Source organism: Anguilla anguilla, chromosome 7 (assembly GCF_013347855.1).
Source record: "Anguilla anguilla isolate fAngAng1 chromosome 7, fAngAng1.pri, whole genome shotgun sequence".
Classification (NCBI taxonomy): Eukaryota; Metazoa; Chordata; class Actinopteri; order Anguilliformes; family Anguillidae; genus Anguilla; species Anguilla anguilla.
In genome coordinates this window covers 55,779,971-55,806,712 of record NC_049207.1, presented here as the reverse complement: position 1 = coordinate 55,806,712, position 26,742 = coordinate 55,779,971, and the positions used below count along the sequence as shown (strand labels likewise).

Sequence of the window (26,742 nt, the reverse complement as noted above, 5' to 3'; positions counted from 1 at the left end):
TTCAGAAGTTGTTAGCTCACTCTACTTGCTCATTCCAATCGTCACAATGTAGTAGACTATGGCTCACTCTCAACTCACTGATCTACTCATCAGGAGGGGGTGCTCTTTTCTCTGGTGCTGTTAGAAGCCAGTAATCCATTACAATTATAGGGACACTGTTCTGGAGGAGGTTGAGTTTCTTTGGAAGTGACTGTAAACTGACCTCTTGACCTGATGCTGTCTTCATTGCGTGGAGGGGGACACACTAGGTTCTTGACCAGTCAAACACTGTTATTCTGACCATGTGATTGTCCTTGGACTGATGGACTGGTGAGAGTTAGATGCATGTTTTTTGGTGCAAAATGGATGCTGAACATGGCTGTGTGTGAGATCAGTTGCCAGCTCACTGTAAGGAATTTTCAGTGGATAGATTTGAGCAATTAAAACTTTCCTACCATGCGCTTATGTGGCAATAGACATTTTCTTATTGCTTGTGCAGAACATTGTCTTACTGATTCCGAATTATCATCATTAGCACATAACAGGCCAAGTCAAACCAAATATCAGTTTAGCAGTGGAATGATTACTTCTCTTGGTATTTGCATGCTTGTGGACGCTGATCGTAGGGGTCAGGACGCGCTGTATATTTGAATGACGAGAGCCTCAATAAACCGCCATCCAGAGCGGCAGTTTAGAAACCCTTAAAGTCGCCATTTAATCTTATAAACGGCCAGTGCTGTGATTGTGTAATAGTGTGGAAGCGTTAAAAAAATAATAATTACTGCTGAGCGTGCCCTTTCCCTGCCAGTCTGCTGCCAGAAAAGTTTTCAATTTCCTCGTGACTTCTGTGTTGTTTGTCAGTCGGCGTCAGTGTCTTTGAGGGTATTTACCCAAACCTTCGCTGATGGGGGGACCTGCGCTGTGCCAGGTAAATTAAATGAATTAAGTTAAATTAGTCTGGAGCGGCTTCGGACCGAGAGAAAGGGAAACACAGACCTGCTTTCTGCTGACGGCTCGCGTGCCCGTCCACGCCCGTGTTTGTGCTGCTGACGGCTTGCGTGCCCGTCCACGCCCGTGTTTGTGCTGCTGACGGCTCGCGTGCCCGTCCACGCCCGTGTTTGTGCTGCTGACGGCTCGCGTGCCCGTCCACGCCCGTGTTTGTGCCGGGAGCCTTGAGTTTCGGAAATGGCTGATGACACACGAGGCTGTCAAATAGCAAATGCATGCTGGGACATCCCTAAGAAGCGCTCTGCTATTATAAGATCCATTAAGAGATTGGCTAAAACCACAAATCCCTGGTTTTGCATACTCGTGCACGCGTTTGTGAGAGCAGATATGCTTGCAGTGTATAAGAGGCATAAGGGGCGTTTCGTGGTAAAAATTGACTCCTGGTCTGGGCACACGTTTACCGGAATCATTTCCCGGAAGCAGGTGCAGAGAATCATTCGCTGTCCGTGCCCATCATTTTCTCCCCTCTTTGTCGTCCATTTTTAGAACACTGTGCCAAAAGGTGCCATTACATGTGGGTGCAGTTCTACGAATCCAGTATGTTCAGCCCATAAATATAGAACATTCACAGCACTGAGAGAGCCATAAATCATACATGTTCCTTTTGTTTGTACACTAAAACGCTTTTGGAGTAGCCTCTCTGAGACACGACAGTCTTGTCGTAAGCGGCAGATCAGAAACGTGTTGCAGCTCGGTGCCGAACGTTGTGCTGGGTTAGGAGCTGTTTAGCACACAGTACTATTCATACATGCTGTATTCATAATCACCACACTTAGGTCTTTGAAAGAAAAATCCCTCTGAAGCTTCTTTATGGCTTCCTCATGGTTTACATTCAATTTTTTGATGTCATCTAGAATCAAGAATCTCAAACCGATGGATTCAATCAGCATTAGTTCTTTGACTTAAAAAATAAATGCAAGTGTTTGCATGCGCTGTTTGCTGAGTTCAGCTGTCACCAAGAGTTGGGGAATAATTGTGCATGCATTGAAAAAATATGCTTGTGTTTATTTGTGTGTCAGAGTTTTGACTAAATGTTGATTGGATCCAGGGTCAGCCACACTGGAAGTGTACTGTTGGCAAAAACAGTGTCATGCCTGTGGATCATGAAATCAAAGTCAATATTCAAAATGTACATTTCTTTATGGTATTTTGACTATTTCAAAATCAAAATGCATTAGTGACTCATATACATCATATACCCATATTCCTAGCTGGAAGTGGATAATGTAATTTTTTTATTATAATCTTGGCTGTGTTCTTGGATTGAGCCATAAGAATGTCTCATGCCTGTTTTGAAAATAATTTTTAAAACTCAAATATAAAAACTATGGTAAAAGACCAACAAAAATTAATAAGGTAAAAAATGTGGTGGTTGAGTTAATAAATAATCTTGCCTGGGAAAACATACCATGTACAGTATATTGCACTTTCCCTAGTATCAGCTGGCCATGTTACGCAGTTACACTGTATACAGTAACACCCCAGTTATAGTGTATACAGTAACACCCCAGTTACACTGTATACAGTATACTGTATACAGTAACACCCCAGTTACACTGTATACAGTGACACCCCAATTATACTGTATACAGTAACACTCCAGTTAAACTGTATACAGTAACACCCCAGTTATACTGTATACAGTAACACCCCAGTTATACTGTATACAGTAACACCCCAGTTACACTGTATACAGTGACACCCCAATTATACTGTATACAGTAACACTCCAGTTATACTGTATACAGTAACACCCCAGTTATACTGTATACAGTAACACCCCAGTTACACTGTATACAGTGACACCCCAATTATACTGTATACAGTAACACCCCAGTTAAACTGTATACAGTAACACCCCAGTTATACTGTATACAGTAACACCTGCACATTCAGTAACACCTGCACGTTTGATCTTTGGCTGGTGCCTGCGGAGCTGGTTCCTCTCTCTCTCTCTCTCTCTCTCTCAGCCTCAGACGGTGTCACGCGTCTCTGATGGCATTGTGCTGATTCTGGCACATTTTAAACGATGCCGGCCGCGGTTTCAAACGGGGGGGGGGGGGGGCGCCCTGCAGGCGGGGCTGCGTCGCTCGGCTCGCCGGTGGGGGATCCTGCCGGCGGGGACCCCGGAGAGCTGCCCGTGTGATCTGGGGAGCGCATCCCCAATCCTCGCCCGCCCCTCTCTACCTACACACACACAGTTTAAATCAGCCCTCAAGTCCTGTTCACTCATCACCAGAAAGATAAAAGACCCGCACGGAGGAGGGGTTCCGCTGGTTTTTATATGAGGGGAGCCCTGTAGGTAGACATGAGGAGGAGACGACTAGAATCTCTCATTCCTCAAAGTTTTGAGTCTTTTGATAGTTTTCTTTTTGCTCACCTATTTGTGCCATTTAGCGTTCCGCAGGCCTGGGTGGTCGTTTCCTTTATAAGGATCTGAAATCATCTGAAAGTTTGGTCTGCCGATCAGTCACATGGCTTCCCTCCAAAACTTGACGTGCCGTCAGTGAAACATGTTGAGAAGTAAAAAATAAACCTTTTTTTGGAAGGGACAGGGGGGCAGGCTAATCATTTTCATACCCTGCCCTGTTGAATAAACGTAGTCATCTGGAAAATAAGATGAAGTCCAGAATTGGGCAGGGTCCTTCTCTCCCCCTCACGAGTCTCTGCTCAAAACATTTTCAGTCGTGACCACAATACACTGAGTTACGTGTCTATGAAACATTGTTCTTTTAATTTGCTTTGTTTTATTTATCAGGTCTTTAAAATGCGAAGGAAACTTGGGTTCAAAGCAGCAACGATGGCGCCATTTTGGCTCGCGCTTTACCCAGCCAGAGCTGCAGTTACTCACTGTGGCAGAGAAGCCATCCAGGACTGGAAGATGGATGGCATTTGATATGCTGTTGCATGTACTCTGTTTCAGGACGTGATCCGTCCAAATACCCCCGCAACACAAATACCTTTGTCTGATGAGATGGAACGATGATCAACAGAATTAGCTGGGGTTTTGGTGTAATTAGAATCTATGCTCTTATTAGAAACTAGTTTTCATAGACAAATATTTTCATTGCTTTATGTTTTTGAGACCAGTGATCGTTATTGGGACAGTCATGCTCTTGTTAAAAGAATAAGTGGGGAAATAGCAGTTCATGTGCAAGTGGAAGAACCATACACTCAGTCACTGGCAAATGACAATATGTGTGAGGATTTATTTATTAATGTAATATTTTAATATTTTCATTATTTTCATTTCTTTTATGATCATTATTATATTAGTATTTTATAAAAAGATGAAACCCATTTGGTATTAGGCCAGTTATTCAGTCCCACTGCAGTGTCAGCAGTTTTGGCTTTCAGTAGCCGGTGCGAGGAAGTCATTGTTTGTGCGCTCTTGTTTGTGTTTTTTATCTTCTTAATTCCATAGGCCACCAAACTCATAAGGTTATGCACAGAGCGGCGCGCGGCACCGTATATTTGCAGATGAACTTAATGAGACTGTGCGGTAATGAAGGCTGTGTTTCCAGAGTTCATTGAACCCTGGGGGTTTTTTCTGGTGTCCATGAGAGCCCAGCGTAAAAAAAAAAAAAAAAAGCACAACTGTGGTGGTCTAGTGCAGCTCCTGCAGCGGCCAAATAGCCTCTGTGTAGCTGTCGTGAGTGAGTGGTGGGTAGGCCATCACACTGGAGAGCAGTGCTCACAGTAAACGCTGTCTGACGGTCTGTAGCATAGAGAGGTGTTTGTCCTTTGTCTAGTAATCACAGATCTTTGACTGGTAATAACTGTTACTTACAGTATTTAGCCAAACAGATAATATAAAAATCATAAGCAGTTTAACAAAAAATTATAGTTCCTAAATAGTGCATGGTTTTTTCTTCTTCTCTTTTTTTTGTTACACTTGAATTAACAACAACTGCATTGTGTGTTTGCTCAAGGATCTTTTCTCTTTATGTGTTCTTTCTCTCTTGCTGCTGGCTCGTCTGAGCCAGATGAGGGACTTGCAGGAGAGCCGGCCTCAGCAGCTGGATAAGAGTATTCCTTAAACAAAGAAATGAACAGACTGATGGCTGAGCTAAGGAGATCTTGATTAAGCTCATGAATCATGCAGGTTGTGAAGTTATAAACTCATGACACCAACGCTGTGCGGCACTCTCTGGAGGACCCTTTTTGTGTTAATTAGAGGAACCTCGTTGCAATTAGCAGCCTTTGGAACATTTTAAACGAGGTGGTCCTTTTATGTCTCGCTCTCTCTCTCTCTCTTTTTTTTTTTTTGTTTAGGAGTGTTAGGCCAAGTGTCAAACGAGTTCTAACCTCAGACACTCTGAGCTGGCGTTCCCCTCTGTGTATTCCACACGGAACTGTAATGAAACATAATAGCACGTCTCTTCTTGTGTTAAAATCTGTAATGTCTCTTTAGAAATAGGTTACAATCAGATGCCTTGTACAGGTTTTTTCTTTTTTTTTAGATGATTACTTACATGCCATTAAATTTGCAAAATAATAAACAAACACACACACGCCGCAGAATGTTTTTAGTGCTTAATACAATCCGCATGCATCATTGCCAGGCTGTTAGATTTAATGTGGCACTGAAGTGGTTGAACGTGTCAGAACAAGGTGCAAATTAATTTGTACAGAACGTTCGTAGGATTTGTTTGCAGTGCACTTAGAAACAGCCAGCGTACGGACGTCATTAATCAAGCTGAAAATCGTTTCCCCCGGATTTAAATGTTTGTGTCCTTGTCGTTTGGAAGGGAGTAAAAAAAAAAAAAAAAGAAAATGGCCGGTAGTCCTGTTCCGCGACAAATATAGTGACTGTAACGACCCTTTCAAGCAGTCTGGTGAATTTAACAACAACAAAAAAAAAATAGCCTGTAAGTGTGTAGCTCTCATCTCCAGGGAATTAGGAGCCGGGTGGAACTTAAGTGAGCGGTGCCCGGGAGAGGGAGGATTTAGTCTGGGGCGCGCAGCTGCAGTTCAGGGGGGAACCGAGGCGCCGTGGCACAAACACATTTCTTTTTTTTTTTTTTTTTTTTTTACAGTATCATCATGGTGGTCCGTACCCCCGTTCCGCTGCCAGCCCGGGCCCACTTATCCGTTTATGTGCGTGTTTATTTATTTATTTAGAACAATGACAGGGCCGCTGACATAAAACAGCCTGCCCCATAAAAAATCCTCCATAAAAATTTTAAAAGGCCCGGGCAATTTGATGACTTTGACAAAGATTTAAAAAAGCAGAAAGTGGGGGAGCGCGTTCAGCGGGCTAACGCTTTTAATGGGTTTGTTCTCCACGCTTTCTCGCTTGTGTAAGTGTTTGTTAATAATTTAGGCGTCCCGCGGGGCCCGGGAGGCGATCGCATCCCGGCGGCCGTGCGTTCCCCGGGCCGTCGCTCTCCGGGCGGGCGGCCCAGCGGAGGCGACACAGCGGCCCTGCTGCCCAAACACGCCGGGGCCTGAATAAGGAATGGGGAGTTTTCACGGGCGAATGAAGCGCCACTGCGGCCCTCCCTCCTGCCGTCAGCTCTCCCCGCTCTGATTGGTGGGAGGGAGAGCGCCCGCGATCACGTGTGGAGGGATACTGATATAGCCCCCCCTCCCTCCCCCCAACTACCCCCAGCCAAAAATAAATAAATAAATAAATAAAAATCGCTTGTTATTGCATTAAGTGGTTTCTTTCAGTATTGCTTCACTTCAGATGATAAACAAACCTACAGCCTGGATGTTTCTGTGTGTGACTGGCGTATTATATACAGTATCGTATGTTTCTGTGTGTGGTGAGTAGTCTCTCATTTCATAATGTTATTTATTTATTTGTTTTTTATTTTGTTCTTCAGCTTGAGCCGGGTCCTAATGACACGTTTTCCTGAGCACGCTCTGTTCAGTTCAGCCTCGGTCACTCTTCAGTCACGCTGCTCCTCCCGCTGCTCCTCCCGCTTGCTCCGTGACTCTTCAGAGCAGCCTGGCGGCCGTTCCCTGGCCCGTGATGAAAGTGTTCCAGAGCACATCGCTCACCTGGCTGATCCCGCCTTCGCAGGCCGCGGTGCGGGTGGTCCCGCGCCGGAGAGAGGGGTCTGGCTCGCGCTGCGGGCACGTCGGCAAAAAAAAAAAAAAAAAAAAAAAGCGCTGCGAGATTCATCGCCTTTCAGCGGTCATACGAGGCAGCCTCGAAATCTGGGGGAACCACCTTTTTAAATAACCCGCGAGAGCAGAGAGCCCTCCGGAGACGTCTGAGTCAGAGCGCGAGGCGCACGCCGGCGGGACCTCGCCATGACCGCGCGACACCCTAAAGACCCGCCGCGGAGCGGGGCGGAGGACAAACCTCAAAAAAAACGATGGCGGGGTTCTTTTCCAAGGTGCGGCCGTCCAGTCTTGGCGGTGAGAGCGGCAGACCTGTGTGGAGGGGGGGGGGCACGCGGTGAGACCGGCAGACCTGTGTGGAGGGGGGTGGGGGGGGGCACGCGGTGAGAGTGGCAGACCTGCGTGGAGATGCGTGCAGCAGTCCAGCGGTGTGGTTTGGCTCCGCGCTCGATGTTCTCCGTCAGAGAGAGCGCTCGCAGGAACGGGGCTGGTGCCCCTGGCCCCGCCGCCCCCGTGTGTTCCAGGACGTCTTGATGTATGCCTCTGCTCCGGTAATTGAAACCTGGTGGCTGAATGAAAATAATAATAATAATTTTTGTGTCCGACGAGCTTGATTTTAGGGAGGGGGGGGCCTTGGAATCAGGCCGCAGGGCCGCTGGAGGACGCCGTGTTTAGCTTGGAACGCCATTTTTTAAGTCTCCGTCTTTTGTCTGGTACAAAAGGGAAAACATTTCTCAAATTTTTGTAGGGCTGTTTTTCACATCAATGTCAATGCTACAGTAAGGCAGTAGCTACTAAGTATTGGCTCCCTTTACTAACACTTTCTACTCTACATGTATGAAATGCAGGCTCATAAGAGAATTCATTTTCTACTTCTCAACAAAATGAATTTTTACATTTTTTTTATTTGCTTGTAAAAAATGTTTTTTAATGAATACGTCTTACTGATCGAGTGATGACCTTTGGTCTTCCCAGATATAGTGTACTGAAGCACTTGTTCTTTGTCTGGTGATATTCTCCAATATGCATAGTCTAACCCCTGACCCCACCCTTGCTGGCTGTAGTTGGAGGCCACTGCACATAGTGTGTGCTGATCGTAACACCAAAAAAAAAAAATCATATTCTTTTGTCGTCAAATTGTGGAGTAATTTTTTATGACAGCCTTGAATGTCCTGTAGCTGAGCCGGTTCTCCATTTAGGGAAGGGGGTGGCTGAGCTGCAGCATATGCCACACTGCGGGTGATGGGGCGCTGCCAGGCTGGGTCCAGCATGGCGCAGTTCTCCTGGCGAAAACGAGCCTCGTCCGGACGGATGCGGACGGAGCATCGCGGTCGAAAGCACCCCGGCCCCCCCGGCCCCCCCGTGTTTAAACGCTGGCAGCCGAACGCGTCCTTGATTGATGGTCGGGAACCAAATGTCCTGGTCCTGGCCACACTGGCGCAGGCGAGGGTGGTGAAACAGGAGGTGGGGTACCGCCGGGGTCAGGCCATGGAGACAGTTGGCACCCCTCCCTCCCTCCCTCCCTCGCTCTTCCGTGGCGGGCTGGGCCGCGTGTCAAGCTGGGATAATTGATGACAGTCCCTGTGAGTGAGTAAACCCAATCACCAGCACAAAAGGCACGCACCATTGACCCTGTTATGCAAACTAGCGAGGCCTTCAGTATGTCAGGTCTGCTTCCAGTAAAACTCTCCAGTTTTCTCTCTCTCTCTCTGTCTGTCTCGCTTTCTCTCTCTCTCTCTTTCTGTGCCTCTCTCTTGAACTCTTTCTCTCTTTCTGTCTCTCTCACTCTCTCTCTGTCTATCTCTCTGTCTCTCTGCCTCTCTCACATGCGCGCACACACACACACTCACCGGCCCTCACACACACCAGACTTATAGGCGTGCACACATGCATCGATTTCTTCGTTCCACTCCCAAAAAGGTTTTTTTTTTTTCTTTCTTCTTCTTCGTCTTTAATTTGAGGGTTTAAGGATGGTATCTTTTTTTTGTCTTGATGTAATTCAGTGAAGTGTTAGCTAAAGGAGAATCACAGAATCTGTTAGCGGTGTAAAATGACGGTGTTCTCGAAGCGAGCGGAGGCCAGGTTGGATTTTGTCGTGTCTAAAGACACAGGCTGAGACTGAGAACTTCATCCCTGCTAATCTGCCTGACTCACATCATTAGACACCTGCAGTCAAATACCTTTAAAGGAACCGGGGGAAACCGAGCACTTTCCCCACTTAAAGAGCTCAGGTCTGTTTCCCAAGATGAGCGGCACAAATCCGTACAGCTACAGAATAATTACTGAATAAATATTCCAATATAAGATATTACAGGGAAGAAAAGGTTTTTCCTAAACATTCGCAATTGCAATTTAGCATGTGAAAGCAGGTGTAAAAGTCAAAGCAATTTATATACCAGGATCTATCTATCTAGCTATCTATTTATCTGTCTGTCTCCCTGTCTGTAGGTCTGTGTACATATCTGTTTTGTAGCTACGCTACGTTGTATAGCATTTATTCATATTCTTATTGTATTTATCATTCCCTTTTACCCTGTTCTGGAACATTCCATGTTCTAGAACATTCCACTTTCCTCTCCTCTTAATCCTGCAGTGGCTCGGGCTAACCAGGGGAAATAGCAGCTGCTGGGTCCAGGGGTCAGAGGGGGTCTTAATGGAGCTGTTGGGCCCCAGCAGTCTGCTGGAGGGGGGGTTTGGTGGGGGGGGGGGGGTTGGGGGGCGAGCTGTAGCTTCTCTCTGAGCAGGTAGCCCAGGTCCTTGGGCTGGCTCTCAGACACACGGGTGATGAAGTTCATCTCCCCTGGCGGCTCTCCCAGAGAGCGCGGGGACGAGGAGGACCTGCTCTGTGAGCTCCAGGCCTGCTGCTAATTGTTGGGAGGATGGGGGGGGGGGGGCAGGGGGGTGCTCAGCTGCCGCCTCGTGGATTAGCTGTAACGCAGTCACTGGAGCGCTCAGACCTCTCGCTCTGACTGCATCAGCTGGGGCCAGGGGGCCAGGGGGTTGGGGGGTTGGGGGGTTGGGTGCAGACCACAGACTGCTGAAGAGTTTCTCTTGGCAAGAGACCCCCCCCCCACCCCCCTCCCCCCGTTTAACCGTTAAAGGTGTGAGATCATAAATACGGGATTAGAATGTTCTTAACTGAACATTCCAGTGCTGATGTAACAATCACTGCTGCTCGTTAAAAGCAACGGAGTTCTAGAACACCGACTTAGAACTTTAAAAAAGCACTCCAAAAAATCTACCCTTCAAAGATTTAAGTGCTTCAAGATACTACTTTTTTCTGTATGAGCCGCCATTTTATTTTATCTCCTTCGTTCAAGGTCAGGCCTTTTTCTCTCAGAGGAAGAATCAGTTACGAGTGACATACGCAGTTTTAAGTGATCTAAACGAGGCTGTTCTGGATTGGGCTGCCCTGCAGATAACATCTCAGCAGGCCTTTAAACAAGCGTTCGCGGGGTGGAGACATAGCGTGCGACTCCAGGAGCGACCGGGAGGGTGGGGGGGGGGGGGTTGGGTGCAGGGATCCGGGTCATCTGGCCAGACCTGCGCATGGCCTCCCTCCCCTCTCCCCGGCACAAGCGGGTGGCTGTTACTCGCGGTCATGTGATGTGTTGTGGGCACGGTGTGCTCCTGCGTGAGGAACAGGGACATTTCTGTCCCACCGCCGCCGGATCAGCGCCCCGCCTGCTGTCACATGCAGAAGCCGCTGATCTGCTGCCCTGGAGCACGGCTCTGTGAACCAGGTCACTGTGTTTCCTTTCTTTTTAGTTTTTTCTTTTTTTTTTTTTTTTTTTTTTTTTAACTGCCGACCGAGAAGCAGGACCCAGAGTGTGACAAGCGAAGGGTTTCACTCACTGTCTTAGCGGAGCCATAACACCCCCCCACCCCAAATTATTCCCCCCTGCTCTGTTACTTTGTTTTGGCTTCTTTCTCTCTCTCTGTTTTTTTTTTTTTTTTACACTAATGTTAGCGTGCATGTCAGGGTTGTACGCTCTGGGAAGAAAGGGTAACTTTATTTGGTTAGTTCCTGAGTGATTTTTCCCCCTTCTATTCTATTTCGGCTGAAAGAAAATAATAATAGAGAAAACCATCGTAATTGTCGCTTTGCAGAGCCTTGATGCTTCTTTTCAGTTGTGTTTACTCTAACAAGGCTCCTCCACTTCGGCAGATCAGGAGTACATTCAAAACAGCATTAAAAGCCCCGGAAATGGGCCTGGAAATGATTTTTCTATCACCTTTAATTTTAAGAGCCGTGCAAAGTCGCCGTATAGAAAGGACGGGGTGAGGTAGTTTTGAATGTTAAAAAAAACAAAACAAAACAAACAAACAAACCCAAACTGAAATATCCTAAACGCAGCACATTCGGACCATCGCATGTCATCCCTCTGAGAAAAAACACCCCAGGGGAGGAGGGGGCGCGGGGGTGGGGCGGGGGGCGCGGGGGCGGGGGGCTCAGGGGCAGGGGGGGGGAGCTACCCAGCATACAGTCAAATTAATACCAGGATTTACATATTTCAAAAATGTTTCAAACGTGTTCTCTGGATGTTGAATGATCCTGCAGCCGGTTCCTTACAGAAGGGCTGATTGACGTGCAGCCAGGAGTCTTTTCCAGAGGAAACTGCAGCTCTGGGTATTGTTCAGGGCGTGTTATGACCATTATAGTACAGAGGTAATCATTATGTTCAGGACATTGTTTTTCTTTATTTCCTAGACTAGATGGCTGTCCTGTCTTGACTTATGATATTTCTCATTCTGTAAGTCTGGTGCAATTGAAATAAAGCACTTTGCCCAAGGGCACTACAGCAGCACTTCACCTGAGACGGAGGGTCGCATCTATCAAACCGCAGCGAGGCGTTTAGGCCCTGGCAGAGAGGATGCAGAGGGCTGTAAAATATGCGAGCGTATTTACATAGCGCGCATTATTATTCCCGCACATTAACAAGCAGATTAGCTAAACGTTTCATCGCGCTTCGCTTTTCAGCTGCAATGCCTTTCTGCGCATATGTTTCAGCTAACTGCGCATCTTTCAGACCGTTTTTAAAAAATCTAGAGTTAAAAAATAACGGATTTATTTCAGAAACCCATCTAAATATGACACTACAGACTTGACAGAGATGATCCTGGAAGTCATGGGGGGGGGGGGGGGGGGGGGGGGGGGGGGGGGGGTGTAATATGTTGCTGGGTGTTTTGTGTAAAATGCACTGTTTCACTGGAGGTAGTGATGTCAACACCAGACAGGACTGCTCAGCAGATCAGTTGCGAAAGAGCATCTATTTTGAGACTGAACATACAGACAACACAGATAGAGTTCACATTGTAATAAAATTAGTCAGATGATATTGAGCAGTTCGCCAATGACAAAAGAAAGTTTAATAAAGTTTTCACTCTTGCTTCAAGATAAACATTTTCAGTCCAGTGCCATGCCGATCACTGGGTCATATGAGGAAAATATTGGATTATACAGGAGTATGTATTACACACAAACCCAGTGAACAAAACTAGTATTAACTGTTTGGTTGGTGGACTGACAATACACATACCTACTTTGTCTTAAAAAAACTCCAAGATATGTCTGCAGAGAAATGAGTTCTCTGAAGAAGTATGAAATTTAACATTATTTAAAAAACATAAGTGAAAAGGTAATTAGGCCATTGAGAAGAACATTTGAATGCATCATTTTTTTTTTTTTTTTTTTCAGTTCTTACAGAATATATTTCTGTCATTTCAGTCACTGCTGAACACTAGATAACCTGTACTAAAAATATTTATTTAAAATTAGAGTTTGTAGTGCTTGCTCAGTAAGTGAATTTGCCCTCAGGAAACACTAGTCTTAACCCCAGTTTTACTAATGGTACATGAATAAAAAGCATGCTTGTTGAAATTGGCCTTGATGTCATTCACGTACGAGGGAAGTGAGCTTTGACCTGTGCTCACAGTGCTGAATTTGCTGGTGGCAGAGGACATATTGGATTGTTAATGCCCACAGCATTATAGAGGAACCGTGTGAAAATGGCCTCATGACCATGAAATAAAGCCGTCGCACACAGAATGGAAAAGGTTGCTGTCCCCTTAATGGTGGCTAATGGCTTTAAAATGAGCGCTAAATCGTCCATTGTGGGGAGAAATGAGAGCGTGAAGCGATTCATTTTGAGTAAACATCGCAGTGGCATTAAGAGAAATGCTGAATATGAATGTGAATATTCACTGTGAATATTTTGTTGTTTTACTGCACCGTTGGGGTCTGTGCTGCGAATCTCGTCGGTCTTTGCCCCCACGCTTCCTGTCGAGCAGCCCTTCTCCTGAGAGAGAGAGAGAGAGAGAGAGGGAAAGAGAGAGAGGAGAGAGAGTGGGGGAAAGAGAGAGAGAGGAGAGAGAGTGGGGGAAAGAGAGAGAGAGACTGTGGTGCATATATGGTCAGGGCAAAGTGACACACTGTGTACCAACCAGCCTCTTGTGGGTAGAGATGGTCAGGAGGCTTACGACCCCCCACACCCCGCCCCCCACCCCCCCGGTCTGGGACGGCCACAGAGGCAGGTGTGTTTGGACACTTGAGGAGCACGTCTAGGCCTCAGAGGAGCCACTCGGTTAAAAATAACTGGCTGCCCGTTGCACTGGAAGCATCTCATACTGCCACTGCTTAGGAACTGTGTGACCATCCTCACTGCAGTATAGTCTCAACATTACACACTTTTTTCTGTTCTGTATGTGAGTGGAGGCCTGGCTGTATGTGAGTGGAGGCCTGGCTGTATGTGAGTGGAGGCCGGGCTGTATGTGAGTGGAGGCCGGGCTGTATGTGAGTGGAGGCCTGGCTGTATGTGAGTGGAGGCCTGGCTGTATGTGAGTGGAGGCCTGGCTGTATGTGAGTGGAGGCCTGGCTGTATGTGAGTGGAGGCCTGGCTGTATGTGAGTGGAGGCCTGGCTGTATGTGAGTGGAGGCCTGGCTGTATGTGAGTGGAGGCCTGGCTGTATGTGAGTGGAGGCTGGGCTGTATGTGGGTGGAGGCCTGGCTGTATGTGAGTGGAGGCCTGGCTGTATGTGAGTGGAGGCTGGGCTGTATGTGAGTGGAGGCCTGGCTGTATGTGAGTGGAGGCCTGGCTGTATGTGAGTGGAGGCCTGGCTGTATGTGAGCGGAGGCCGGGCTGTATGTGAGCGGAGGCCTGGCTGTATGTGAGTGGAGGCCTGGCTGTATGTGAGTGGAGGCCTGGCTGTATGTGAGTGGAGGCCTGGCTGTATGTGAGTGGAGGCCTGGCTGTATGTGAGTGGAGGCCTGGCTGTATGTGAATGGAGGCCTGGCTGTATGTGAGTGGAGGCCTGGCTGTGGGGATTTTTCTGGCGAAGGTTGCCTTGTAACCATGGCCACTGGGCTGGCTCTCTGTATGACCAGATCCCCCAACCCGCAGACATTACAATTAGACAACCCAGTAATCACTGCACAGAGCCTATTGATTCCCACTGAGGGAAGTTCATGAGCTAAACAAACTCTGTGCTCTGGTGTTACTGAACTGCATTCTGTACATTGTCACATTTGCTGAAGAACTCAATTTTAGAAATCTCACTGTTAGAACTGTTTTTTTTTCCAGGGGAAAAGGGGAGCAAATTGAAATATAATGATTTTTTTCACCAGATGGCTTCCAAATAAACACTTGTGCCCCTTCCCCCTCAGCCGCCCCCCCTCACCCCCCCCCCCCCCCCCACCCCCATAAGCCCCAGCGGCTCCTGGCCCTCAGGGCCTGCTCCAGCAGTACTGCAGGCCTCTTTGAGCACACTGCTCAGTTTTACTCTAATGAGTTGCAACACTGATAATGTGGCTGATGATCTTTCATTGATTTCGCTATCACTTGCTTGTCTGGTAATTGATCCGTAGCTGAGCCTCTAGTTAATTATATGGGCCCTGACATGGCCGGGTCTGGGGGGAGTTTCCAGTCCTGCAGAATAATAGTTTTAATAAAGGAGTCTATTACTGCGCCTCCTTGTTTTTCTGCTCGTCTCCTGCCTGCCACCGCTGCCCGCTTTCTCCTTCCTCCCTTTCTGTCCTCCACCAGGGCAGGGAGGAGTGCTGGGCAGTGTGAAAGGAAAAGCAGGAAAGATGGAGGAAGGGAGACAGTGAGAGGGAAGGGGGAGGTGGGAGACAGTGAGAGGGAAAGGGGAGGTGGGGGTGGTGGGAGACAGAGGGAACGGGGAGGTGGGGGCAGTGAGAGGGAAAGGGGAGGTGGGGGCAGTGAGAGGGAAAGGGGAGGTGGGGGAGGTGGGAGACAGTGAGAGGGAAAGGGGAGGTGGGGGAGGTGGGAGGGAGAGGGAGAGGGGAGGTGGGGGCAGTGAGAGGGAAAGAGGAGGTGGGATACAGAGGGAAATGGGAGGTGGGAGACAGTGAGAGGGAAAGGGGAGGTGGGAAACAGATGGAAAGGGGAGGTGGGGGAGGTGGGAGACAGCGGGAAAGGGGAGGTGGGGGCAGTGAGAGGGAAAGGGGAGGTGGTGGAGGTGGGAGACAGTGGGAAAGGGGAGGTGGGAGCAGTGAGAGGGAAAGGGGAGGTGGGGAAGGTGGGAGACAGTGGGAAAGGGGAGGTGGGGGCAGTGAGAGGGAAAGGGGAGGTGGGGAAGGTGGGAGACAGTGGGAAAGGGGAGGTGGGGGCAGTGAGAGGGAAAGGGGAGGTGGGGGCAGTGAGAGGGAAAGGGGAGGTGGGGGAGGTGGGAGACAGAGGGAAAGGGGAGGTGGGGGAGGTGGGGGCAGTGAGAGGGAAAGGGGAGGTGGGGGAGGTGGGAGACAGCGGTAAAGGGGAGGTGGGGGCAGTGAGAGGGAAAGGGGAGGTGGGGGCAGTGGGAAAGGGGAGGTGGGGGCAATGAGAGGGAAAGGGGAGGTGGGGAAGGTGGGAGACAGCGGTAAAGGGGAGGTGGGGGCAGTGAGAGGGAAAGGGGAGGTGGGGGCAGTGAGAGGGAAAGGGGAGGTGAGAGGGAAAGGGGAGGTGGGGGCAGTGAGAGGGAAAGGGGAGGTGGGGAAGGTGGGAGACAGCGGTAAAGGGGAGGTGGGGGCAGTGAGAGGGAAAGGGGAGGTGGGAGACAGCGGGAAAGGGGAGGTGGGGGCAGTGAGAGGGAAAGGGGAGGTGTCTATTGGCGGGGTCCTTAAACCTCCCACAAATAAAAGCCATTAACAGGAAGGTCAGGAGCTGAGCTGCTCGTGCGACTCACAACACCGAGGGGGGTGGGGGGGGCGGAGAGAGAGAGGGAGGGGGGCAGAGAGAGGGAGAGAGAGAGAGAGGGACAGAGAGAGGGAGGGGGGCAGAGAGAGGGAGGGGGGCAGAGAGAGAGAGGGGGGCAGAAAGAGAGGGAGAGAGGGACGGAGAGAGAGGGAGGGGAGGGCAGAGATACTTTGACTTTTTGGCCTAAATAAAATTTAAACAGCTACTGTAGATTATGTAGAACTGGAATTTGAATGTACTGTCTGTGTGTGTGTGTGTGTGTGTGTGTGTTACATATGGTATCTATGTTTTGGGTGTTATGTGAAGCTCCATGTTATGTGTATGTAAAAAAAAAAAAAAATGAAAAAGGTCTAATTTTAATTCAGTGGAGGTCCCAGAATGACACTTAGAGCACTGCTGGATGGTCTGCCATTACTCAGGCTTTTAAGAGGCAGTACCAGTTGTCGCCTTCCATTTTCTGTAGCAAATTTAAAGTAGCTTTATGGCTTCAGTCATTTAATGTTGTACAAAATGTTAATTTCTTTTGCCTGGCGCCAGGAAATTACTGTGATATCCTCCCTATAAATCCATGTAACATTACCTGCCTTTTGTGTAATAAGAAAAAGATACAAACCATTAGCAATAATATAAAAATGTGTCATAACTCATTATGGTGTTCATCATGTATGAAAAGAGGGAAAAGAAGTCCCCTCAATATTGTAACTTCACATCCTGATGGTTTCTTTTTTAATTCTCACATTTTCGCCGGAATAGCCTCTCTGGGGGGACCTCAGACGGCGACACTCGTTCATTGTCCTTTTTTCATTAAGTGAAATTAGAAGGTGTCCAAATGGGGTTTCTGCGCAGCGCCTTACTTGGTGACTGCTCTCTGTATACGACGGGACTGCTTCACTGCATACTGTCATTAGTTATCTAATAGCCAGAGTGGGGGAAAAATGCAAGTATTATTATTATATTTTTTAAAGAATGGGTATCAGACTTTATGGTCATGTGATGTTATGTTTCACGCGCAGTACTTAGAATACCCTGGCGAGGATGATGTTGCGTGAGGTTTAAAGTCGTTAAAGGTTTGCGTTTACGAGACGCTCGTTAAAGGTGTCCCGGCTTTGGGAAACAAAAGACAAAACAAACGAGCATCAGATAACGTGGTACGTTCAGCGGCCGTGTCAAATTCGAGCAGGTACTGAAATGAGGGTTGCTCTTTTCTTCTTTTTTTTTTTTTTTTTTTTTTAAATCACACACATGTGTTGCGGGTGTAAAGAGCAATGCGCTAAGTGCAGGTTGGCCGTATTTATTACTCACTAAGCAGCGAGCGGCGGAATTCCAGAGGGGGCCGGAGCGGGAGCGCGGGATGTGCTTGACAGTGGAGCCGCGTGCGCTCTTAATAAGGCAGGGACAGCCGTCCCTCCCAGGCTGAGCTCATCCCGCTCAGCGGCTCCTGAGGCGCGGGGATGGTTTCAGCGAGGGGGGCGAGCGCGCGGTGTCATTCTGCGCCGGGGAGAGCAGCGGTGCAGTTGACTCAGAGTGCGGCGGCCTGACACACAGCAGCGGAGCGTGGAGAGGTTGCAGGCAGACCAGAGCGGGAAGCGGTGCCGGCGGCGGGACGGCAGGGCTGATAAGACGCGCGAGGCAGGCTGGAGCTCCTGACGGCGCCAGGGCTTTTTTTGGGTGGTCACACACCTGGTTTTTTAGGCAGCTGGGAGTCACCGCTGCAGGAGCCCAGCATTTTGGTGAGAGAGGAGAGGGATGGCATTTGGCGGGCGGGGGGGTGATTCTGGTGTTAGGGGGACAGGTTGTCGGGTTGTTAGGGGTGTGGTATGGGGCTTTGGTTTTGGTGCTGTGTCTGTGTTTTGGGGGGGAGGCTGTTGTTTGATGGGGTTAGTCTATGTTCAGGGAAACTACTTGACAGAAAAGGTAGGAGAGGAAAACAGAAAAGACATACCCCTCCTTCTTCATCTCCTCCTCCACATCCTTTCTATTCCCCCCTTTTCTCTCTCCCTCCCCCTCACCCCCCACCCCCCTTACCTTCAATGCTCCACTCATCCTGCACTCTTCCACCATATACCCCTAAGGAAATACACATACTCCCAGCTCCTGAATTAATACAGAGCACTCCTGTGCTACATGCAGCCAAGAGCTCTCTCTCTCTCTCTAAAAAAAAAAAAAATCCACCTTCACTTTTCAGTCAGAAGAGGCAGACGCGGATGTGAGAGACAGAGACGCGGCCGGAGACAGAGAGCACGAGAGGGCACGAGACAGCGCTCGCAGAGCCACCAGCCGTCTAAACTCCATGCAGTTCGGCACAAGACCGGCAAGTGCTGAGCCAGGCTTCCTGGGGACATGGCAACAGAACACTGACAGCAACCTCCTCTTCAGAATGTCCCAGCAGGTAAGTTCTGCTCCGTGTCTTGTGCAGACTTTTTTCCCCCCCAAGTTCAACTGGTCTCTTTTTTTAAATTTTTTTTTTTACTGCGTGTTGTCATTGTTTTTGTTGTTGATGTTGTTGTTGATGATGTTGTAGTTGTTGTTCCATGGCGGTGGCTATCATGATTTTTAATTTTTTTAATTTTTTAGTTTCGTTTTGCTTTTAGTTTTTTTTTTTTTTTTAATGCACGCTTTCTTCAGTGACATTCTGGTGCGTGTTTAGAGTTGAAGATGCTTGTCTTATGTGGGACCTCACTTGCGCGAGGACAGCAATTCCAGCACTATCCGCGGTGACAGCTTTCCAAGATGACAGCTCCTATGCTAATTCGCTCAGTTTCATACCAAATGCTGACGTATTATTTTCAATAAAAAGAAAAATATTACCATTTGTTTTTACATTTTTGTTTGATTTCTTAGTGAATTTATTATATTTTTCACTTTTCATAAATTCGTCCTTTTTTGTGATAACCCGCACCGATGCCGTCCAAAAGGGCCCCCCTCTGGCTCCTAATTGACTTCATGTGGTCGAGGCAGGAAACGTTAATACGGACTGCCGAGGGGAGAGACGGTGTGTATAATCTACAAATGGAAAGTGATAACTTGACCGAAAAGACGTTAGAAGTTTTCAGAACTGTATGTAGGTTATAGGTCTTAATGTACGCTTGTAAAAAAAAAAAAAAAAAAAAAGTTTTGTCCGTACCACGTTTTTTAGGAACATTTGTGAGCCGTCATATTTTGAAAGGGTTATGGGTGGGGGGGAATTGAGGGGGCTGCTTGAATCTCACTGGCAAGATGAAGTGCATTGTTGGGAAACGGAGACGCGGAGCCAGTAGGAACGGTATACCAGGGCAGTAATAACTGACAATTAATCACTGGAGCCGGTGTCTCCGTACCAAGCACTCAGTGTAACGCACGCAGGCCGACGCGTCTCCCCTTCGCACAATTTCTTGGCTCGATCGAGTTTTAGAAGAACTTTTTTTTGCTTTCTTCCGTGACTTGAAAACTTGGACTATGTTCTCTGCAGGGGAGGGAGTTTTCAAATGAAGATTTAAACAAGGGTGTCTCCTTTAGAATGTGCGATTTAAGGATGGATGCCTTCAGCTGTTTCTTTTTTCCATAAATTTTTTTTCCTTTGAAAGGACGTGGGCATGAGTTTTTGACCTGATTTTTTTAGGGTTTGCGGTTATTTTGTTTCCGTAGTAGTTACGGTGTGCAGAATTATGAACATACACACTAAAGAAAATAAGACATGTCTTTATACCAGTACATTTATTGTAGCCTGTTTTAAGTGCGTTTAATATTCGCTAATGCAAATGGTCAGCCTTTTTAAAAATGCATCCTACATTTTTAATTTTATAAATATGTTTTGAACTGCATACAGTGTTCTGTAATAATAATAGAGTTGTGAAATCAATCGATAATCTTTAGGTCGTACAAGTGCAATAGCTGGTCTATGAAGGGGAAGGGTAGCAACCAAATCTGGCGGATGCTGGCACGTGCACGCACATGGGCAAATGTTTTCATCTCTGTGGTCTCCGTCGTTACCATCAAGCACGAGTCTGTTATTCATCATTCATCCGCGCGCATCAGTTCAGCATCTTACGTGTTTAGTAGGATGGGCGCTCTTTCTCCTAAGAAGCCACAGTGACAAACTATATTATTTGATGGTAACTGATAATGCCTAATGTCTGAGAAGCAACACTCTCGTCTGGTATTGAGTCTTAGTTATATTTTAGTATTATATATGGTTATATATCATGCTTTATATATGCTGGAATTTTATAGCAATGGCGATTACAAAACGATACCACTGATCTGTTAATGCATGTCTGGGTCAACGTTGCAGTCTTAAACGAGTATACACATTTAATCGTATATGCGTTTATGTTTGGCTATTTTGATCTCGGCGTGTTTTATGTTGTATGGAAAACAAATATCAGTGTGGCGATGTGCAATGTTTTAACATACTCAGACCTGTCATGTGAAATTTTTGATTTAGGTGAGGTTTAGAAACCCTGGGATGACTGATAAGTAGCCTAACTACCAAACCACATAGGCGGTGTTCGATTACATTTTGGCACTGAACCATCACCTATTTTTAGAATTCAATCCAAGAAGCAGTGAGTCTGACGTCAGACTGTATTTGTTTATGAGCAATTATGGACAGTTCCTTAAGTATTAAAAAGTTCCCTTTTGATTAAAGCTGAGTGTATCATTTTGTTTAAATTCAATATACGACTAGACATTTTTGTATGTTAAATTAAATTCACACAATCTGTTGAAATATTATCTTAATGTCATTCGTTCTGTTTTATCGTTTTAAAGGAACCCACTTTATATCACTAAATAACCACGAAATGCAATAAGTTTACAATATACCAAATGAACGCAACAAAGCGTGCACAATCATTCACGAATCCATTTAGGAATTCTGGACCTATAAGTATCACGCATTTATTAATAAAATATCAGCAATTGTATTTTGCTGAAGGACATTTCAGCCTAGGGACAACTATCGATTTGCTGAGATTATTGACGTGGTTTCTTGCTTAAAGAGTCTAATGATTTACATAGGTATTTATTTTTTATTTACTTTATCATTTTATGAGATGCACCTGTGGACATATACAACGTGCCAGTAATGACTGGGGAGAAAAGCTTTTAATAAGTAACCTGTTTTACACTCCCCAATTATTCGCGAAGCGTTTCATTTTGAAGAAATTAGATGGAATATAAAATATTGCAATGCATTAAATGCAAATAATTTGTTAAAAATTCAAAACGTGTGTTTGTCCCGAGTGCGTGCGGTATCGTTTTACACCAATGTTAAGGGGTTAAACTGAGTAATGTGCCTTTCAGTCATAAGTCACCTTCAGCATGCAGTTAGTGAAAAATAAACAACACCGAGACAGTGTATTTCATTTATTAGACATGCGATTAATTACTTACTTACCGTGTTGCTCTTTATAGATATTACAAGTTATTATTATTATCATTATTATTGGAAGATAATTGCTGTGATGCTTGTGTCATCAAATGTAAACACACCCCCACGGCTTTACCCACTGAACTCGGCTACTGTCGTTGTCAGCGTGAGATTTATGTAGTTAAAAATATGTATATAATTTCAGTTTTGTATTTTATGATGATTTCGCCAATGTAACAGTGTCACATATTTTGGAGATACTATAAACTTTCATTTGTTCTTGCAATTGTATGTATGTGATAAATGGGGTACGTTTTTTTTTTTATTGATCATTTCGAATTATCCAGAAGCTACAGTGGACTACTTTTCCATATAATTCACTACGAATTAAAAGTAATGGTCAAAGTTTTTCCGTATATTCTTTTCTATTTTAAAAAAATAATAATAAAATAAAACACAAGTATTGTCTTTTTATTTTAATTTCGGCGCGATGCAAGTTGGTGGAAATAGAGTTTTGAGATCGGTTCGGCTTTTAAAGGGTGCGCGTGATTTTTTGCGTGGCTCGCGTTATTGACGCGGGGAAACCTCCGAGCAACCGTTAACAGTTTACCGTTAACAGAGCGCGAGTCTGTCAGACCCTTCGATTCGGCCTTTTTTGTTGTTGTATATTCTGTCAAAAACATGTGGTCGCTATCACTTAAAGTGTGACATATCGACAAAGCCATAGAGCTGGACTGGGTAGTGACTGTGGCCCTCTTATCGCTTTCCTTCTTCATGTCAGTGAATAACCTATAGTGACACAGACCAGAATAAAATCAACCGCATGTATCTGCGTTCACTTAGAGCTACATAAGTTCCTTATCGACACGACGTTGTCGTTTTGCAACTGACTGCTGAACACTGAATAAACGAGAAAGTATAACATATGTTTGTTGTTTCAAGTGAATGACAACCCGTAAAGGATATGGATTTAATCACATCCAAAGCTTTTTGTAAGTACATTACTTTTGTATCAAAGCAATATTATTCTCATCTAACCAGCCTCAGTATTCCACACAACTTTTTAGGCAGATTTAGCTAGATTAATTCCAATCTAATGCTAATAAATTGAAATTATTGGATAAAGGAAGTCAAATAATAATTACAATCTACGCTCTCATTGTTGTCTTCATCACAAAGAGGCACAACAGAAAACTAAATCCAAAATGCCGCCAAATAGCCTAGATTTTGCAGGCGAAATTAATGTGATACTGTATTAGGCCTGTTATGATTTACTGTATCGATTAACCCCAGTTAAAATAGCTGTTTTGTTGGAACTGTTCAATAGATTTTTTTTCTCGGTGTTTTAACTTGAATTTTTTAAATTAAACTGAAATACTGAGGTTACAATGGCGCGCGTTTAGTTTTGCTTGACGCACTGAAATAGTATTCCTGTACGTCCACGTACCGTAAACTATGCGTGCGCAAAACATCAAAGACTGCCTTCTACCTGCATTCCGATTGAATTCAATAATCAATTTGTGTATATTGCACAAATCCATTATACATGTAGATTTATGCGCTTCCGTTTTTATGGCTTTAATCTGGCACAAAATCGTATCAGTTATAGGAAGGTAAAGTCTTTATGGGTAATAAAACGATTTATCATCCGATTTTAACTTCATCTGAATAAAAGTAAAATTTGAAAATAAGGTGGAAACAGAAATTAACTTTAAAAAAAGGCGTTTGAAATATCCCTTGAAACTATCCTAAGTGACACACATACAGTTCGGCTAATTGTGCCGCAAAAGTGTCTGATAAAACTATATTGAATGAAGAGTAATTTAAATACGGAATTCTGTGATATACTTAAATTTAACACCTTGGGGACTGTCGACAATAATGAAGTTCAAGGTGGTAGGCTAGTGCTGTGCACGTACATCGATATTCAGCACCTGTTTGTGAGCTCCGATATTCATGCATTTCATATTTCTCAAAAATATTTCCAAAAGTTTTACATGAAATCACAAAATATGTGATGGTTAAATTGCATGAGTGCACGCGCTTGTTGTTTCTTGATTGTCAGTAATTGTGTTTACTGCATATCTGCCACACACAGACCTTTTAACCCGTTTGTTCATTAACAAGTCATCGCGCGCACATGCTCCCACGTGTGTGAATATGCGCTTAAGAGTAGCCCGCGTGCGGAATTCACGCGGGACACCTTTAAAACAGAGGTTCGTCTAACCAGCGCGGTTTGCTTGTTCTGACATATTGGTGCAATTAAATATGTATATATGTTGGTATTTCTTCAGAGCGCTGGGCCCTTGGATAAACAAGAGAAGGCTGTGATATTGCAATAGTGTGTGTGCACGCGCGTGCATGTATGTAAGTGTGTGAATGTGTGTGTGTGCGCGTGCGTGTGTGTATGTAAGTGTGTGTGTGTGTGCTCGCGCACATTTGTGTGTCATGTGGACAGAAGCAGGGTATTTTTCCGTCCTTGTTCAGTATAGTGCGTGTGGTGGCGTCTGTGGCTGCATGCTGAAGGTTTAATTTCGGCTGGCTGTCCCGCACGGGGAGGCCCACAGAGCGGGTGCCGGTGGACTGAAACGGGATACAGAGGTGGCGACGCCCCCCTATTGTCACCGGGAAGGTCCAGGCAGAGCCTTGGTGACTAATTAGACGCTGAGTAAGACATCTGTTAACAGGCTTGCCGCAGGAGGAAGAGCGTCTGTGTCGCCTGATCTGGGGCAAGGGTGACATTCAGCTTGTGTGGTGGCGAGGAAAACACACCCATGCCCGGGTCACTGTGGCACGGGTCACGGGTCGGGGCTGGGCTGGGCTGGGCTGGGCTGGAGGTCACAGCCGGGAGGGAGGAGGCTTCCGGTCGGAGGCTGCCGTTCTCCGAGTGGATTCCGGAGAGTTCCGCGGTCTTCCGCGGCGCTGCGAAGCCGTCCTGCTCTTGTGCCGTGTTCGACGCGTCTCGGACAGCGCGATTCATTTTGATGCCGGGGAAATTGTGAGGCTCTGCAATAATCCTGGGCAGGGCCAACGGTAACTACGAGCACCCTTCCCCCTGCCCCCCCCACGCCCCCCCCCCCCCCCCTCTCCTCCGTTCCCATAATTCCACCACCTGGCCTTGTCGTGAACTCGCGAGTGGCGCGTAAAGTTCTCAGGCTGGTTGGAGGGGAGTGAGGAGGTGCTAATGAGGAGTCCTCCTCTTAATTAGGAGACCCGCACTGATCTGTGCAGTCACACCTGGCTCTGCGTCGCTTATTTTCCTCGGGGGGGGGGGGGGCGGGGGGTTTGGACCGCGCGGGGCGAATCGGCGTCGGGGTGAATGTCCCCATTGATCCCGCTAACCGCGGCAGCCTGTCCGCCTGTCGGCCACCGCGGCCGTGCGGGCTGTTTGCCGCGCGGTCCGCGCCACAGTGAGGCTCCCTGTGTCACCCGCCGCGCACACAGCCCGGTTTGTTATTCTGGCCGCAGAGAGAGGGAGAGAGGTGGAGGTAGCAGGAATATTTCGGAGTGGCAGTGCATGACCTGATTTCGAGCCAGCGCCCCCCCAGCCCCAGCCCCCCCCCCTCCCCGGCTCGCTTCCTCCCCTTTTTCCTCTTGTCAGGCGGGGGCGTTGGAAAGTGGCGGACTGCTCTGGTCAGCGTGGGCCAGCGTGAGCCTCGCTGCACCTTGCAGGAGGGGATGGGCGCGTTGGGGGGGAGGGGGGGGACGTGCGCATTGGGGTGGGGGGTGGGGACTGGGGGGCTCAAACAAGCCCTCATTCATTGACACGCCACCCCGGCCACCACTCCAACAAGGACATGTCTGTCAGGCCAGCTGTTGGGCAAACATGGCGTCTGAACACTTTCACTTTGAAAACAGACTTTTGCTTTTTTTTTTTTTTTTTTTACCTTTGAATCGTCAGTTTTTTTTCAAGTTTATATTAAGCGGTGTTGTTGTCCCCCCCCCCCCCCCCCACATCACGCCACCTCTAAAATACACACCCCCGCTGGAAGATGCCCGAACGCTCTTGGTATCATTTCAACAAAGTGTTCGTATGTTCTGTGTATGTTTTAAATTCATGGTGATTGTATTATTCATGCTTTATTACCATAACGCTGTTTTTCCAATTAAATTTGTGCCCTGAAGTGGAATATCTGGTGTAACTGTGCAGGATAATTTTTGTATTTTAGTTATAGTAATATTGGGCAATTTAAGTGGGGTTTAATTATTACTTATCTTCATGATAATATTTGACATCAACAAACTCAAGAAAATCAGTGGATTTTTTAACCAGTAATTTTTTCTCAGTTTTTTCTCTTACTGTTTATTAAGCAGATGTATAAGTAATTTAGAAGATTACTATTATTATTATTATTTTGCATTGTATGGTATTTTGGTAATTTTGTGGATCATGCAGAGCGTTTTGTATGATTCGAGCGTTGATTAAATTGGCTGTGTGTGTATGTGCGCGCACATGCGTGTGTTCGCGTGTGCTTGCTCGCGCTTTTACCCACCCAATCCTGGAGGGATTTTTTAATAATTTTTTTTTTTTTCAGCCGGAGGTTTTGATGAGAGCTGCTCGCTATGTAGCTACTTCTGAAGTCACAGCGTATCGATCTTATTTACATTTTATTCGTTCTGTCGCCTGAACATTCAGCAGCTGGCAGTGCGGAGCGGGCTCCCAACGAAACGAAAACATCCTGGCGCGTCGCGTTTTCGTTTTGCAGTCCCGCTGTGTGTGTGTGTGTGAGAGATACCTGTTTGGGCTGTCCTCCCCTGGCGCAGACGAGGGTAGTGATCGATACGTGGCACCTGACGCCCACGCGCAGGTTCTGCAGTAGCGTCCGTCTGTACGCCTGAGAGTCAGAGAAGTTAGAATTTTTAGGATTCTTTTTTTTTTTTTTTTTTTGCTATGCGGGATGTTAAGAGACCGGCTTTCAGCTTAACGAATCCCGAGTTTCTGAATGGGTGTGAGAGAGAGGGGGGGTGGGGGGTTTGGGGGGTTTGGGGGGGTCGGCCCTTCCTCCACGGTGGTTACCCGGGGGCGCCCCCCCCCCCCTCCACCAGGGCCGCAGTGTTTTCGGCGCTTGCGTGTGCCTGCTGAGAGTTCAGGCATGATAAAAATGTGCGCCCATCTGCCCCGGCTTATCAGCGCTG

General features: G+C 46.8%; 1 protein-coding gene across 6 annotated transcripts in view; it reads left to right on the top strand.

Annotated features, from left to right (window-relative positions):
- Positions 1-26,742, top strand: part of bnc2 (basonuclin 2) — a 293,681-nt gene that overhangs the window by 150,505 nt on the left and 116,434 nt on the right. For 4 of the 6 annotated variants that reach the window (XM_035426255.1, XM_035426256.1, XM_035426254.1 and 1 more), the window contains one exon: positions 18,442-18,645. In XM_035426255.1, the coding sequence (XP_035282146.1) occupies positions 18,547-18,645 (99 nt within the window). In that variant the 5' untranslated portion in view covers positions 18,442-18,546. Of the gene's footprint in view, positions 1-17,329; positions 17,437-17,610; positions 17,987-18,441; positions 18,646-26,742 lie in introns of those variants that run through there. The other 2 variants (XM_035426258.1, XM_035426257.1) reach the window with 2 other exon arrangements.